At 31.9% G+C, this 16,552-nt stretch overlaps 2 protein-coding genes across 2 annotated transcripts; both read left to right on the top strand.

Annotated features, from left to right (window-relative positions):
- The first annotated feature begins 4,902 nt into the window (after window positions 1-4,902).
- LOC126018696 (olfactory receptor 5M8-like) lies at window positions 4,903-5,841 on the top strand. The gene has a single exon (XM_049780795.1). The coding sequence runs from the start codon at window positions 4,906-4,908 to the stop codon at window positions 5,839-5,841; it is 936 nt and encodes a 311-aa protein (XP_049636752.1). The 5' UTR covers window positions 4,903-4,905.
- Window positions 5,842-12,827: 6,986 nt separating this feature from the next.
- Window positions 12,828-13,766, top strand: LOC126018695 (olfactory receptor 1030-like). Its single transcript, XM_049780794.1, has one exon. The coding sequence runs from the start codon at window positions 12,828-12,830 to the stop codon at window positions 13,764-13,766; it is 939 nt and encodes a 312-aa protein (XP_049636751.1).
- Window positions 13,767-16,552: the final 2,786 nt, after the last annotated feature.

Genomic DNA, 16,552 nt, shown 5'->3' with positions numbered 1-16,552 from the left:
TGCTTGATTTTGTTTATTAATGAAAATATGTGAAAACATATTAATTTAGATAAGACAAGATGGAAACTTTCTTTTATTTCATCTAAAAGAGGAGAAAAGGAAAAAAAACAAAACTATGCTGTTTATATTTGTCATTAAGTTATACAATCAAACAAGAAAATAAAAGAGGAGAGAGTTCAATAGCAAGATATCTAAGCAAATTGCCAATAAAATATTTTAATATTAGTTAGATTTATAGAGAGGATAAAATAAGGCAATATGGAATACAAATATCTACACTCATGCCCCATATACTCATAACATATTATTAACTTGTAATCCAGAGAGGCATAAAATAATTTCAAAATATACCTGGATTTGAGACTACCTGTTACTGTATCTCTGAGACCATTTTCCATAGAGAATATACCTTTAATTGCTTCTTGAAACACTCAGGGATTCTCATAGAAAAAACGTGATGTCAACAACATAGGTATAAATCCTTCAGCAATGACTAGAACTTGGCCTCTGAGGTCATACAGAAGACTCTTATATACTGAGGTACAGAAATATCTATAAAATAGATAGTTTTCTGCAATTTTTATTTCAAAAATGTGTGAAAAAGAAATAGGTAGATTTTGAAAAACTATACACAGATAATTCACTTTCTCTGAAATAAAATTTATCAGTAGTTATTTAGCTCCATTCTCTCTTATGCTAATCATGTTTTTAATCTCATATAATATGTGTATAGCAGAATTTTCAATATGATTAGCTTCGAAAATATTATTTTTGTATGTTTTCTATTTGTATCATTGCCTTTACTATAATTATTCTTTTCAGGTGTTACATAAATATAGAAATTGAAATAAATTAGATGAACTAAATGTAGGAATGTTTTAAAATACTCTGATCTTTACATGTTCATAGATTTTTTTCCTTTTTTTTTTTTTTTTTTTGGTTTTTGGTTCACACCTGGCAGCGCTCAGGGGTTACTCCTGGCTCTACACTCAGAAATCGCTCCTAGTAGGCTCGGGGACCACTGTCCATCTGCGTGCAAGGCAAATGCTCTACTTCCATGCTACCTCTCTGACCCCTATAGAATTTTTTCCTTCCTATAACTTAACCTAAGAAAAAGTTAGTTCATTATATTAAAGGTTATCAACTATAATGTAATATCTCTAAATTAATTTTGGCTATCATATTTATAAAATTTTGAGTTATTTTCCAATAGCGTACTTTTGTTTATAACTTGGTTTTTCACAAGGCATACTTGCACTGCAATAGAATTGATTTGGTTTAAGGGTTTATATAACTCTTTTATTACTTTTGATTTTATCTTAAACTAAAAAACTTGAAATATTTGCTATTATATTCAAATAAATTGGATATGTATTTTTAGTCAGAAGAGATGAAATAAATTGTTTTTATCATTTTTGGTCTTATTGACAGTATCTGAATATTGGCTATGCTTTACTTTTTTATCAGTGGTCTATAAATTTATAAAATCTTTGTTGATAATAGTTGCCTCTTCAAGATACCCACAATTCTGAAATTAAAGTACTATCTGTAGTACTAGTTTCTATAAACTATGACTAAATGAGACCTGAGAGAAGTTGTAAAATTATTGGAAAACTAAATGTATAATCTAGTTAGAGGACTGGGGAAGATTTTGTTTTCACAATTAAATTGATTTTATGATAATTCTCAGGAACTCTATTAGACTCAGGCCAAAATATTTTATTTTATTGGATATATAAAGATTAATATCTTTACTGTTTGTATTTGTTCTCACTGACACCTGTATTAGATGATCTTTGACCCTACTACCTGTACCTAAGAGAAAATACTAGCTCAAGAATTTACCTTACTCATATATGGTTCTTCCTGTAGTCTATTGAACAGGCATTAATACAGTTAAAGAGCTATCATTTCATATAATTTAAATTTTCACATTTTTGTCCATTTTTTTCTCAATAAGTCCTTCCAACTGAGGATATGATGGAGATCTTGCATGTTGCAGGAAAGGGTACTCCACTCTCTCATGCCTCTGTTGGTGATTCTTAGTCTGAACTGAAAGCTGTGGTATCTTCCTGAACATGGTTACTCACCTAAATAAGCCTATTGTCTCTATCTTATCTGACATCTTAATTTTTTCATACAGTACCAGGTCTGCAAATGGAGAGATTACCAATGATCCTTTGTTATAAATGAGTAAACTTAAAAGAGCAAACGTATATATAGGTTTTCCAAAGTGACTTAAGTTACCTTCTCATAAAATTTCATACTCAAGAGTAAATTATTGAAGACCTGAAAGTAAGTGGTAACTATGGATATTAAAATTTGAACTGAGAGACCGAAGTAGCCATCTTTGTTTCTTGTTTGTGAAATGGAATGATAGACTTTTTCCTTGCATTAGTAGAATTTCAATGTATATGTTTAAATGATACATTTTTAAATCTTCAGGTAAAAAAAGATAACTTATATTTAAGGTCAGAACTATGAAACACGTAAATATTTTCTATCTAAAATGTAAGGGCAATTTGTAACATAGTTGTAATTTTCCAAATAAAAACAGTCCAGTTTTATATCATGAATTGATTTTATAATATGAATATTGTTAAGAATATGAGATCACATCATATTTGCAGGTACAGTCATTCTATATTTTAAAAGAACAAACTATTTTGATATACTCTCTGTTAAGGATGGTAGGATATGCATTAGGACATCAAAACTTTAAAAGGGAAACGATATGTTTCTCTTTTCTCTAGAAAAATGTGCAAAAAAGATTTTATGCTGCCCCATGTGATAACTGTCATGAAATTACATACAAACATTAGAGTGAAAGGTGAATGTTCAGAAAGATATGGAGAGGAAATATGGATTTTTGAGGTCATTAAAAGAGTGAAAAGAGATGAGAAAGACAGTGACAGGGGACAAATATGGGGTGTATAAAAGAAACTAGCAGTTTATTTTAAAACTGAGATAATTCTTCAAGGAAGTCAGGGAAAAAGCTTCTTTGGTTCAAGTATAGGCAAGGATTAAAGAGTAAGTATGTTCAGTATTTAAATGAATTTTTGTTATTTTTGCAACAAATGCTATAGTGCATTAATAGAGTTTTTTGTTTACATATGAATGTTTTTGTATATTGTGTGTGTGCATGGTATAAACATTTTAGATTTCTGTATGTCAGGGAATGAGAGGAAAAAAATGTAGTGAAATTATTATAATTGTTTGAGGTTGACAAAAGAATTATATAAGCATTACCAACAATATTTAAAGTTATGACATGATATATGATCCTAATCTCTTAGGGATTAATTATTTTTAATGTTTTATGTCTTGATAATTTATGCACATGATCCTAAATGACTTACTACATTCACAATCTTCCAGCATTTGAGTGATAGAAAAAAGTAAAGGAAAGGAAATATTTTTTATTTATCTTGTATATTTGCAAAACAAATTTTCACATTTTCTTTGGTTATATTCCTTGAGTTAGAATCGACTCTTCAGTTGTAGAATATCTACCTTGAGGCTAAATAATGAAAGTATATTTTTGGTTGTGATTTGCCTCATTTTTTATGGTGCTAATTATAATTAATAAAACCTCACCCTTACTCAATCAATCAATTAATAAAGGGTATCTGGGAGCTGGATAATTAATAAATGGGTTAAGATGTTTGCTTTATATGTGATTTAGTTCAGTTCAATACCCAGAACTACATATAAAATGCTCAGAGTGATCTTGAATACAAATCAAGGAATAAATCTGAACACAGAGTCAGGAGTAAACTCTCAGAGCCATTTGGTAAGACCAGAACACAAACTTCCCACATTATTTAGTTAATTATTTAGTTAATAAACATTAATAAGTGGATCTTAGCGTTTATAGCTTCAAGTTGAGATATATCAAATTCCATTCTCTAGTTCCAAGCTACCATTTTGTTCTTTAGTCTATTCTCAAAATTAAGAGAGTTTTTGCTGGAACACACTTTTTTTATTTAGAAAATATAAATTATGATGTATCTAGTAATTTATAACACAACATCTTTCATAAATATATAAAAATTTTAATTAGATTTGTTGTATCTTATTGGCTTCCATTTGTTTATAAGACTGCATGCATTTTAAAAGTGTGATGACGCATGAAATGCATTTACCATAGGAAAGTAAGAAAGTCACCAAAATGCCATTTTCTCAAGTATCTTACATGAACTAAATATACCTTTTTTATTATGATTATCTGTTATGGTTCTAGGATCTATATTTATAATTATTTTATAGGCTGAATATATATGTATAAATATTGAAATAGAATAACCAACTATGGGATTAAAATTATACCCAAGTTTTATTGGAATGTTTATTATATCATAATAGATATGGAAAAGGTGAAAACAAAAAATCAACTGAGTGAGAATCAAAGGTAATGTAAGAAAATAGAGAAATATGGAATAATTAGCAGAAACAAAGACTTGAAACCCTAAGTCAGTTTATGTATTTCAGAAATTTAATATTGAGACCCTGTTTTGTTGTTATTTTCTTTTCTTTCTTTCTTTCTTTCTTTCTTTCTTTCTTTCTTTCTTTCTTTCTTTCTTTCTTTCTTTCTTTCTTTCTTTCTTTCTTTCTTTCTTTCTTTCTTTCTTTCTTTCTTTCTTTCTTTCTTTCTTTCTTTCTTTCTTACTTTCTTTCTTTCTTTCTTTCTTTCTTTCTTTCTTTCTTTCTTTCTTTCTTTCTTTCTTTCTTTCTTTCTTTCTTTCTTTATTGAATATAAACACTATGTTCAGTGTTTCCTGCACAAAGCAGTTATAGTTAGAAAAGAATACAGGGGGATGAATAAATAAGTAAATATGTGGTTAAAAATTATTCTTTTTTCCCCCTATTCTCACCTAAAATTCTCATTTCCCTTTCAGAGAAATCATGAAAAGAAACTTCACCTCAGTTTCCGAATTCATTCTCCTGGGATTGACCAACAGGAGGGATCTACAGATAATCCTCTTCCTGCTGTTTCTAGCTATTTACTTGGTGACTATCGCAGGAAACGTTGGTATGATTGTTCTCATCCAGGTCAACGCCAAACTCCACACTCCCATGTATTTCTTCCTGAGTCACCTCTCTTTTGTGGATCTGTGTTTCTCCACTAATGTCACTCCAAAGATGCTGGAAAATTTCTTGTCCAGAAAGAAAACCATTTCCTATCCTGCATGTCTGGTGCAATGCTATCTTTTTATTACTTTGGTCCATGTAGAGGTCTACATCTTGGCTGTGATGGCCTTTGATAGGTACATGGCCATCTGCAACCCTCTGCTCTATGGCATTAAGATGTCCAAGGGTGTTTGTATATCACACGTCACAGTGCCTTATGTGTATGGAGCACTGATTGCCCTTATGGAAACCATGAGGACCTACAATTTAGCCTTCTGTGGTCCCAATGAGATTAACCATTTCTACTGTGCAGACCCATCTCTGATCAAACTGGCTTGTTATGACACCTACCAAAAAAAGACATCCATGTTTGTGGTGGCTGGATGCAATCTTACCCTTTCTCTCCTCATTATCTTGGTTTCCTACCTTTATATTATACCTGCTATCTTGCGACTTCGTTCCACAGAAAGCAGGCGTAAGGCCTTTTCTACCTGTGGCTCCCACCTCACAGCTGTCACTATATTCTATGCCACACTTTTCATCATGTATCTGAGACCCCCCTCGAAGGAGTCTGTAGAACAGGGGAAAATGGTGGCTGTGTTTTATACCACGGTGATCCCCATGTTGAATCCCATGATTTATAGTCTTAGAAATAAGGATGTGAAAGAAGCACTGACCAAAGAGTTGTTAAGAAAAAAAATGTTCTCTTAAAAAGAAATGCTCCTTTGAGCCCTCATCTCTTTTATTTATATAGTTAAGTTTTAGGTAGAGTTGGTGGAAAATCCATGTCCATACATATTTATATGTAACAACCATATACCAAAGGGAAATTCTGTCTTTTGAGATTAGTTTTTTTTAATAACCCACAAGAGAAAATAAAACTTCTTTGACAAATTCATGTGTATGTATTTTTATTCAGTTCATTGATTGATCTATTGTGGTTTAGATCAATTCCACATGATTATTATAATTTGCAATTCTACTATACATGTCAACACCAGAGTGTAAACAATCCTGTGTTCTGTCTCAAGTTTCTTTCTCCAGCTCTTCACTATTCGCTATATTGATTCACTGTTCTGTTGAAACAATACCATGATTTGATTTCATTGGTATTTGACAATTCACTTGTTTCTGTATATACCACATCATCTGATCTTTTGCCTTTTTCTCTCGACTATATTTCCTTAGCAATTCCACACAAGTTGCAGTGAAATTCAAGAGGCATCTACATAATATCTGTGTAATATATCCCATATATACTATTAACACAATATACAGTATATTATACATTTATGTACATGCATAAATATGTATATATATTTATACATATAGCAAAGAAAGAAAAAATTGAAACTTGAAAAGAGATGCAACTTGAGTGGTATTGCTAAATGAACTTTTTCAGACAGAAAAAGGTAAAAGACCAGATGATGTGGTATATATAAGCAGTAAATATATTTTACACACATATATGTATATAAGTATATGTATACATGTACATATATATATATATATATATATATATATATATATATATATATATATATATATATATACACACCACTGTTTCACTATCCAGAGATGAAGGATTGGGTTTGGGAATTGGAGTCTTCCTCAAATTTCTGCTATTATAAATAATACTGCAATGAACAAAGTTGTGTATTTGTCCTTGTGATTTAGTGTTTTAGGGTCCTTGTAATAGATGTACAGGTGGGGAAATACTAGGTTATAGGACACATGTATTCATAAAATTTGGGATATTTCTACATAATTTATGAAGATATGAACTAGATATGCATTTGATATTCATTTTGTTCAACAGTTACTTAATGTCTTTGCCTTATGTTTAAAGGGTTCCATTGTCCTTATCTCCTTTTCATGCTCTTAGGTATAGGTGGGAGTATGTGGTTATTTTTTGGAAACAAATTAGAAAAGAATAATACAGGTGTTATTACATTCATTTTCTTTTGGTATGGCAACCATTAACCTGATCTTTTTAATTTTTGTTCTATATAATTTAAAAATTACTGTGGAGTAATAAAAAGTAGGATGCAACACTCAGGTTACAATAGAAATGGTGGTTGGATGAAAAAATTCCTTCCTTTTGTTACATGCTACTCAACAACATGATTTAATTTATTTCCGCACCATGAATTAATCTTTTCTAAATGATGTAGTAATGATGATATATAATTTAAATTGATGGATGCACATGATATAGGAATTAAACACAGATCAAATAAATCATATTTGTGTAAGTTCTGGTCTATAGTTAATTCTCTCATATGTATGTCTAGATGAAATAAAATCACTTTTCTCATATAAAATTATTAAGGCATGATATTGTTTTAAAACCCTAATCAGGGGCTGGAGCTATAGTGCACTGGTAGGGTCTTTCGGGATGGGCCATGGTTCAATCCCTGGCATCCTATATGGTCCCCCAAGCCAGTAGCAATTTTTGAGCACTTTAGCCAGGAGTAATCCCTGAGCATTGCCAGGTGTGGTCCCAAAACAAAACAAAACAAAGCAGAAAAACACCAATCAAATCTCTAGGCTTATATGAATTCTTATCTCATTTCTCCCTGTATCTCATTTCCGATAGATAACCTATTTTCATTTCTTTCATAATTTTTAGGTTATATTCTTATTCATGTCTTCAACAATGAATGCATTAACTAACATATTTCAGTAAAGCATTAAAATTCTAGCACCAGTGCCTGCATCTCTACTATAGAACCTTCATATTTTTCTCCTTGTTTGCAATTTGACATTTGAACACATTTGACATTTTCTTTTTTTTCTTTTTATTTTTTTTTCTGGTCGTTTGATGCTCAGGGGTTACTCCTGGCTAAGCGCTCAGAAATTGTCCCTGGCTTGGGGGGACCATATGGGATGCGGGGGGGATCGAACCCCAGTCCTTCCTTGGCTAGCGCTTGCAAGGCAGACACCTTACCTCTAGCGCCACCTCGCCGGCCCATATTTGACATTTTCTTATTAAAGTTTTTATGATGGTGTAATTTACAAATCATTAATAATTTCATAACACAATGAATGCCACTAATATTAGTATCAATTACAAGCACTATGAGAAATATTATGTCTATACTGCTCTTCTTTCACAATTAGACAATTTTTTGTAGAGCTTGTGTTTTTTTTACTTTGCTTTTCTTTTTGTACCTCTTTTGTCCCAGACTTCCACAAAAGCATGAAGCATCGTTCAGAGACTTGAAATGAACAGATATTTTTACACAAACTACATTTTCTCTTGCAGACATTCTGTACCAGTGAATTGTATACTGAGTTCTTTCCATATCCACACAAACATCTGAAGGCAGGACCACTACTAATCAATGACAAGGCTAAGTCATATCGATTAATGAAATATGTTAAAACATATTGATTTAGTAAAGCTGAGATGAAAACATTCTTTTATTCCATCTAAGAGAGGAGGAAGCAATAGCAACATATTTAAGCAAATTGCTAACAAAATATTTTGAAGATTGGTAACAGCTATGGAACGATTATAATAAAGCAATAGGAGATACAAATAGCTACACTATTGCCCAATATACTCATATTATTAGCATGTAATTCAGTGAGATTAAAAAATAATTTTAACATATAACCTGAATTTGAGACAGTAAATACTACTAGTTATCATATCTCTCCCTGAGACCATTATCCATTGAGATTACACATTTAATTACTTCCTGAAACACTGGGGGATTCTCAGGGAATTAAAGCTGATGTCAACAACCTGGGTATAAATCCTTCAGTAATGACTCGTACTTGGCCTTTGAGGTCATTCAGGAGACACTTATTTACTGAGGTAGGAGAAATATCTAGAAAGTAGATAGTTTTTCCCTGAAGGAAAATATATCTGCAGTTATTCAGCTCTTTCTCTCTTAAGCTACTAATGTTTTTTGATCTTAGTAGAATTACTTAAGATGAATATAACAGAGTCAGAGTTTTAACTATCATTAGTTTCAAATAATATTACTTTTGTCTCTCTTTTTTTTTTTTTTTTGGTTTTTCAGACCACATTCAGTGATACTCAGGGGTTACTCCTGGCTATTCTCTCAGAAATTGCTCCTGTTTGGGGGACCATATGGGATGCCTGTGTATCTAACCATCCTAGATCAGTCGCATGCAAGGCAAACTCCCTACTACTGTGCTATCGCTCCAGCCCTTACTTTTTTATTATTTATTTATTATTTATTTATTTATTTATTTATTTTGGTTTCGGGATCACACCCAGCAGTGCTCAGGGGTTTCTCCTGGCAAATGTCCTACCTCCGTGCTATCTCTCCACCCCCCTCAGCCCATTACTTTAGTTTTCTATTTATATCTTTGTTTTTACTATCATTATTCTCTACGGGTATAAATTAAATTTAGATGTTAGAAATAATTTAGATATATTCAATATATTAATGCTTTAAAATAATTTTGATTTTTAAAATACATGTTAATAGAATTTTCTCCTTGTGACCACTAAACCTCATAAAATTTTGGCTCGTTATATTAAAGGGTTTGAACTGTAATATCTCTAAAATATCTTGAACTCTTTAAATTATAAAATTCTGGATTATTTTCTAATTCTATAGTTTTGTCTAGAAATTGGCTTTTTACAAGGCATATTACACGGTAAGGGAACATTTTTAGGGTGTAATATTATTTTTTTGCTTTTGTTTTTAACATAGAAATTTGAAATATATGTTTCTGATTATACTCAAAAAATTGGATATGAATCTTTGACTATTAGTGATTAAAGTAATAATTTTCATCTTTTGGACATTTGCATATGTAGACTTATCAGGACCATTGACAGCATCTGAATATTAATAGATTTTCTTTTAATCAGCAGTTTCTAAACTCATGAAATCTTTATACTAATTGCCTTTACCAGAAACCCACAATGCTGGAATTAATATACTGTTTATATTACCAATTTCTACTAGTGCAGTAGACTTGAGTAAAATTGTGAAATTATTTACACACTGGTTTGTAAAATAATTAGAGGACTGGAATCGTTTTTGATTGTTAGAGAAGTTTTTGATTGTTAGAGTTAAATTAAGTGTGACAATACTTATTAATTAAAAATAATTGTTGTGACAATACTTAGGTACATTATTAGATTTATGCAAATTATTTTTATTATGGACATATGGAGTACTAATACTTTTATTGGTTGTATTTATTCTCCCATGACACCTGTGCTAGATTAGTTTTGTCTCTATTACCTGTACCTAAAAGAAAACACTAGTTCAAGATCATATCTTACTCATATAGCTTCTTCCTCTAGTCCATTGAACAGAGTTAATATAGTTAGAAAACTATCATTTCAAATAACTGAAATTTTCACACTTTTTGTCCATATCTTTTTTTCAAGAAGTTCTTTCAACGGAGATGAAGTGATGATGATATTGCATGTTGCAAGAAAGGGTACTCTATTATTTCAGTCCTTTGCTTGTGTTTCCTTGTCTGAACTGAAAGATGAGATTATATTTTCTGAACACAATTACTCACCTAATTAAGCTATTGCCTCTATATTGTCTGACATCTTAGTTCTTTTATACATGATCAGGTTTGCAAATAGAGAGATTGTAAAGAACCCCTTGCTATACAGGGGTAAACATGGTGGAGAAATCATCTGTATACTATTTTGAAAATTACTTAAGGTACTTTCTTACTTATAAAATGTTATACTCACAAGTATATTAATATGAGATTTTATGATAGTGGTAATTATGGAGACTAAAATTTGAACTGAGACCTCAGTAAACATGTGTGCTTTTATGACTATGAAATGGAATGATAGACTATTTCATAGGATTATTATTGAATTCAATAACACTTGTGAAGTACGTAGAATTATGCAACAAGAAAATCTCAATAAATATTATTGTTCTACCTATCCCTTCAAGTAACACATTGATCAGTTCTATTAATTTTCTTAGATCCTTAAGGCAAGTGAAAAATAGTGTGTTAGTAACATGTTTTCATGGAAGGAACGAGGAATCATGATAATGGTATTTGATCATTGACAATATCTGAATTGCTCTGGAAATAAAAATTTATATATAACTTTTATCTTAGGCAAGTTACTGGAATATAATACTTTGCAAATGAAAATTGGAAATATGTGAACTCATATAATTTTAACCTATTTTAAAATATGTTTAATATAAATTTTTTCATAAAGTTTGTAAAATAAATATTAATTTATATAAATTCTAACATAAGAAGTCAATATTATCAACATTAATTTGGAAGGGGGAGATTGACCCATGCATGGTTGTGCTCATCATTTATGCACATGGGTCACAGGTGAGATTCTTGGCCAAGTACTATTTATCTGAACCTAAGCATTAAAATATTTTAATAAAAATGCAATTTAATTTTTTATGTAAATGATAAACTATAAAAGCAATAAAATAAAATCATTTAGCTATTGAAATATTGATATGAAATTATGTTTATTATATTTTGTTGCCCATTTGTCTAGGTCACTCATTGTGTTAATTTTATGTGAATGTCACTATATTAGAAAATATACTTTTAAAATATTATGTTATTGAAACCATTATGATTAATAAGTCCTTCATAGTTTTGAGACATAAAATGAATTAGGGTCAATCCTACCATCAGTGTCAACCTTCTTACACCAATATTCTCAGAAAGTATCTTATACCACCATACTTTACCCTCTGGTCTGTCAGTATAACAGGTCTATTTTAAATTTATATTGTTTTAGTTTGGGTCTCTTTATTCTATTATTGCTGACTTTGGCTTGGATATATAGTGGTGTCCTTTATTATCTCCACCAATAAACCTGAGACCACTTGACCTCTGAGCCCCATCTTTTCTTTTTTTTCTGCTTCTTAATTTGATAAAAAAAATCAAAATTATGAGGTAAAAAATAATAAATGTTCCAAGGTCTATGTAAAAGGAGGATCCCCTATCTCAAAGATAAAAGAAAAAGTTATCAGGCTTTTTTTTTTTTTTTTTTTGTAGAGGTGCAGCAAAAGTTCGGGAAAATAGAAAGGAAAAATCTTTGGCCTAAAAAAAAAAAGGGGTGTACCTACCCATAAAGTATCCTGCCTTAAGACCAACTATTAAGCCCAAAATATTTCATTATGTTCCTAGGAAACATTCTGGTCAATCACAGATGTTGAAGTTAGGCTTCTGTAATTAGAGATCTTGGTTTTTGTACCAATCCTATGTCAAAGATAGGGTGCTATGGGGTGTCTTCTGGTTTCATCTTAGGAGTTGAGGCACAGAAACCTCCCTGAAAGCAAGTTGTTGCTGTCTCCAAGTCAGCAGGGTGTCATATAAACCCACCCTGCAGCAAATCTGTATCACTGCATGTATCAGGGCAGTCCCTGATAGAAGTACAGTTCCTGGTGCTGGTGAAGAAAACTGGCTTTGCACTCAGAAATCGCGCCTGGCTTGGTGGACCATATGGGACACCAGGTATTGAACCCAGACCTGTCCTGGGTCAGCCATGTGCAAGGCAAATGCTCTACTAAGATGGCTCTATTCATTAAGTAACTACATAAATGTTTCTAAAATAACACAACTGAAACATTTTGGGTTTTTCTTTTTCATTTTCTAAATCTGTATATACAGACTTACAATCATTTCAAAGTTTCTTTCTTGTTTTAGATATTGAAACAATGGCCCACAAATGAGACTAAGAAATGTTCAGAAGAAACTACACTGAAGTGACAGAATTTATCCTTTTAGGACTAACAAGTCGACCAGAATTGCGAGTTGCTTCCTTTGTGTTGTTTCTGATGATCTACCTCATTACTGTGGTAGGAAACCTGGGCATGATTATCTTAATCAAGATTGATTCCCGCCTCCACACTCCGATGTACTTTTTCCTCTCAAGTTTATCTGTGTTGGATCTGTGTTTCTCTACCAATGTCACTCCCAAAATGCTGGAAAATTTCTTGTCAGAGAAGAAGACCATCTCTTATACAGGGTGTTTGGTGCAGTGCTATATTGTCATTGCTGTGGTCCTGACTGAGCACTGCATGCTGGCTGTCATGGCCTATGACCGCTACATGGCCATCTGTAATCCTCTGCTCTACAGTAGTAAGATGTCCAAGAGTGTCTGTATCCGCCTAGTCATTGTCCCTTATGTTTATGGCTTCCTCCTCAGTGTCATGGAAACCATGAGGACCTACAACTTGTCTTTCTGTGGTGCTAATGAGATTAACCATTTTTACTGTGCTGATCCCCCACTTATCAAACTAGCATGCTCTGACACATACAGCAAAGAGTTGTCCATGTATATTGTCGCTGGCTATAGCAACGTCCAGTCCCTTCTCATTATTCTCACCTCTTACATGTTCATCCTGGTGGCTATCCTCAAAAGTCGTTCTGCAGAAGGGAGAAAGAAGGCTTTTTCCACCTGTGGCTCCCACTTGACAGTGGTCACTATCTTTTATGCAACCCTTTTCTGCATGCATCTCAGACGTCCTACTGAGGAATCTGTAGAGCAGGGAAAAATGGTGGCTGTGTTTTACACCACTGTCATCCCTATGTTGAACCCCATGATTTATGGACTCAGGAATAAGGATGTCAAAGAGGCCTTGAGAAAAGCATTAGGGAAACAAAAATTAGGGGATTAAAAGTGCTAAACTGTCACTGTAATTGTTTTAGATGTAGTTTAAAAAACCAGCGTAATAGGGTGATAATATGAGTATAATCTTGCACCAGACATTTCTATTACAGGAGAAAACTAGAGGTTTCAACTCTGAGAAGCAATGTTTGAAAAGGGAAGAATAGAATCTTCAGTTAATTCATCTGACCGTACTATCTATATTTTCAGAAAAGTGTTGCATCTTAAACAACTTTGAAATTTCATTGGTTGCGTTTCTTTTCTTTTTAATTTCAGATGAAGGAAGTTTAGGTCTTAACATCTCTGACTTATTTTCAACTTTATTCAGTTGAATTTTAGGCTTCTTGAAACTGGTTTTATTTTGACTTTGGCTTAAAAAATTAAGTTCCATTAATGCCCATGATTGCTAAGAAACCAGTCTACATGAGTAAACATATGAATGTTAAATTGTTCTAAGCATCATGTAATCTTATATCTTGCCAACCAAAACATAATCAAACGAGTTTTGTCTATACCCCATTAGTTAAAAATTAATCTTTATTTTACTAGTGAATAACATGGAGAAAGGTGAAGGAGCAGCTTTTTTGGGGGGTAAAAAGGAAAATATATTCAAGCTATTTGGAAAACATGCACTCAGAAACACACAAAATTAACACAATTCTCACTTTCATGTTTCTCTTGTCAATGAAGTTTGATAAACCATTTTAGTAGTAATTTTCTTAAAATTACTTTATAAAAATGTTGAGGCTTGTTTTAAAATGGATAGTGAGGCCATTTGAAAGTGACTTACTACTTACATTAGTATTCTATTCATTCCTTACACTTACATTCTATTCATTTCTTTCACTGTCTGGCACATGACATTCAATATAGCCTGGCTAAATTATATTCCAATATGCATCAATTCTTTGTAGTTATTAGAAAAATATCAAAAATGTTAAAATAAAAATAAAGGAAATAAAATGATACACTAGCATTTTCTCACTAGCTTCTCTTATTGACACCATATTTTAAAATACTTTTTTTAAAATCTGGGACAGGATAAGTAGTACAGTAGGTAGAGAACTTGCCTTGAATTTAGTCAACCCAAATTTGACGTCCAACACCACATATGGTCTCTTGAATCCTATCAGGAGTGAGTCCCGAACATAGAAGCTGTGGTCCCAAATCTTAACTAAATAAACATGCAAATAAATAAATATATTTTACTAATTGAGACAAATATCCAACTGTATTTTTGTTAGAAGAGAATATTCATCATAGAAACAGAATATTCAATATTTGGACCAAATTGTTGCTAATGTATTTAAGCCCAAAATTTAAAAATATTAAAAATTGGGTCAATTGGCTGGACTGTATAGTACAGTTTCAATCCATTAAATGTTAATTACTTAAACATAATCTAAGAGGTTGATATTTGAAAATTGTCTATGCAAAATATCATTTTACCTCTCATCTGGCTTTGTTCTATGAAATTAGGAAAAGAAAAATATCTAAGTTGCTAATTTCTGTTATACAGTAAGATTTAGTTTTTAGGTTAAATGATCAAGTATTTGTTAGTATTCTTTAATGATGTGTTTTTTATAGGCAAGAAAAATATTGATGTGACACATTTCTACAGTCATGCAACACTTAAGATGGACAGATAGCCAATAGGTATACACATAATATTCATCATCTCTCATAATTAATAAAATGAAAATCAAAGCAAAATAGACATTACTTTATACTTTTGAGAATTATTAATATTCAAAGGACAAGAAACAAGTGTTGGAAAGATGGACAGAGAGGAACTCTTGAAGAGTTGGTAAAAATGGAAATTGATGCATCTGTAAGAATTATAGTATAATTATTTCTTAAAACTTAAAATAGAGGGGTTGGTGAGGTGGCGCTAGAGGTAAGGTGACTGCCTTGCAAGTGCTAGCCAAGGAAGGACTGCGATTCAGTCCCCCAGCGTCCCATATGGTCCCCCCAAGCCAGGTGCAATTTCTGTGCTCTTAGCCAGGAGTAACCCCTGAGCATCAAACGGGTGTGGGCCGAAAAAACAAAAAACAAAACAAAACAAAACAAAAACTTAAAATAGAAACTTTAATGATTCATGACACTAACAAAAGAAATAACTTAGGCGAAGTAAACATAAAGATATATGCATAAATTTCAATTTATCAGATGATATTTTTATAGTTTTTTATGATAACAATGAGTTCTAATTATTATTATTATTTTAACTTTTGTTTTGTGTTTGAGAGTCAAGAACCACTGGACAGATATTGGTAGCTAGACTTGCACAAAGTCATTCATGTCTTTGAAAAATCTAGGTGAAACATTTTGTATTTTGGCTGTTTTGGTAATGCTAAGATCTGAATCTAATGCCTCTCACAAGCTATGTCAGTGAGTGCATTGTCACCATGCCAGATTCCTGACTTGGTATCTTGTACTAGGAATAAGATTCTCCTGCATCACACATTTTGTCCAGAAGATATCTGCCCGTCCCATGCTTCCAACATCTGGAATGAGTTGTCAGATAGAATCGTCCACAAAGCGCAAGGGAGCTATAGGTTTCTTTAAGTGAATAAAATGATGCATGTATGTACATTCCGAATCTCTGAATTAACATCTACTTCTCACACGTGGAAGGAAAAATGGCACATATTTTGATGTCATGATGGGTAAAAGTTTATTCATATCAACTTAACATGAACTTTTTTTCAGACAACATACAAAACTATCATTTTAAAATACAGGGCACAGTAGGCAATGATAGAAATTCTCATAAGTAATAGTTGGCCTAAACTA

This window comes from Suncus etruscus, chromosome 9 (genome assembly GCF_024139225.1).
Source record: "Suncus etruscus isolate mSunEtr1 chromosome 9, mSunEtr1.pri.cur, whole genome shotgun sequence".
Taxonomy (NCBI): domain Eukaryota; kingdom Metazoa; phylum Chordata; class Mammalia; order Eulipotyphla; family Soricidae; genus Suncus; species Suncus etruscus.
Note: the sequence above shows the minus strand (reverse complement) of the source record. Positions and strands in the feature narration are given on the sequence as shown.

Bases quoted from the DNA above. Each gene is read 5' to 3' on its own strand.
- LOC126018696 (XM_049780795.1), top strand. From the start codon at position 4,906: ATGAAAAGAAACTTCACCTCAGTTTCCGAATTCATTCTCCTGGGATTG.
- LOC126018695 (XM_049780794.1), top strand. From the start codon at position 12,828: ATGTTCAGAAGAAACTACACTGAAGTGACAGAATTTATCCTTTTAGGA.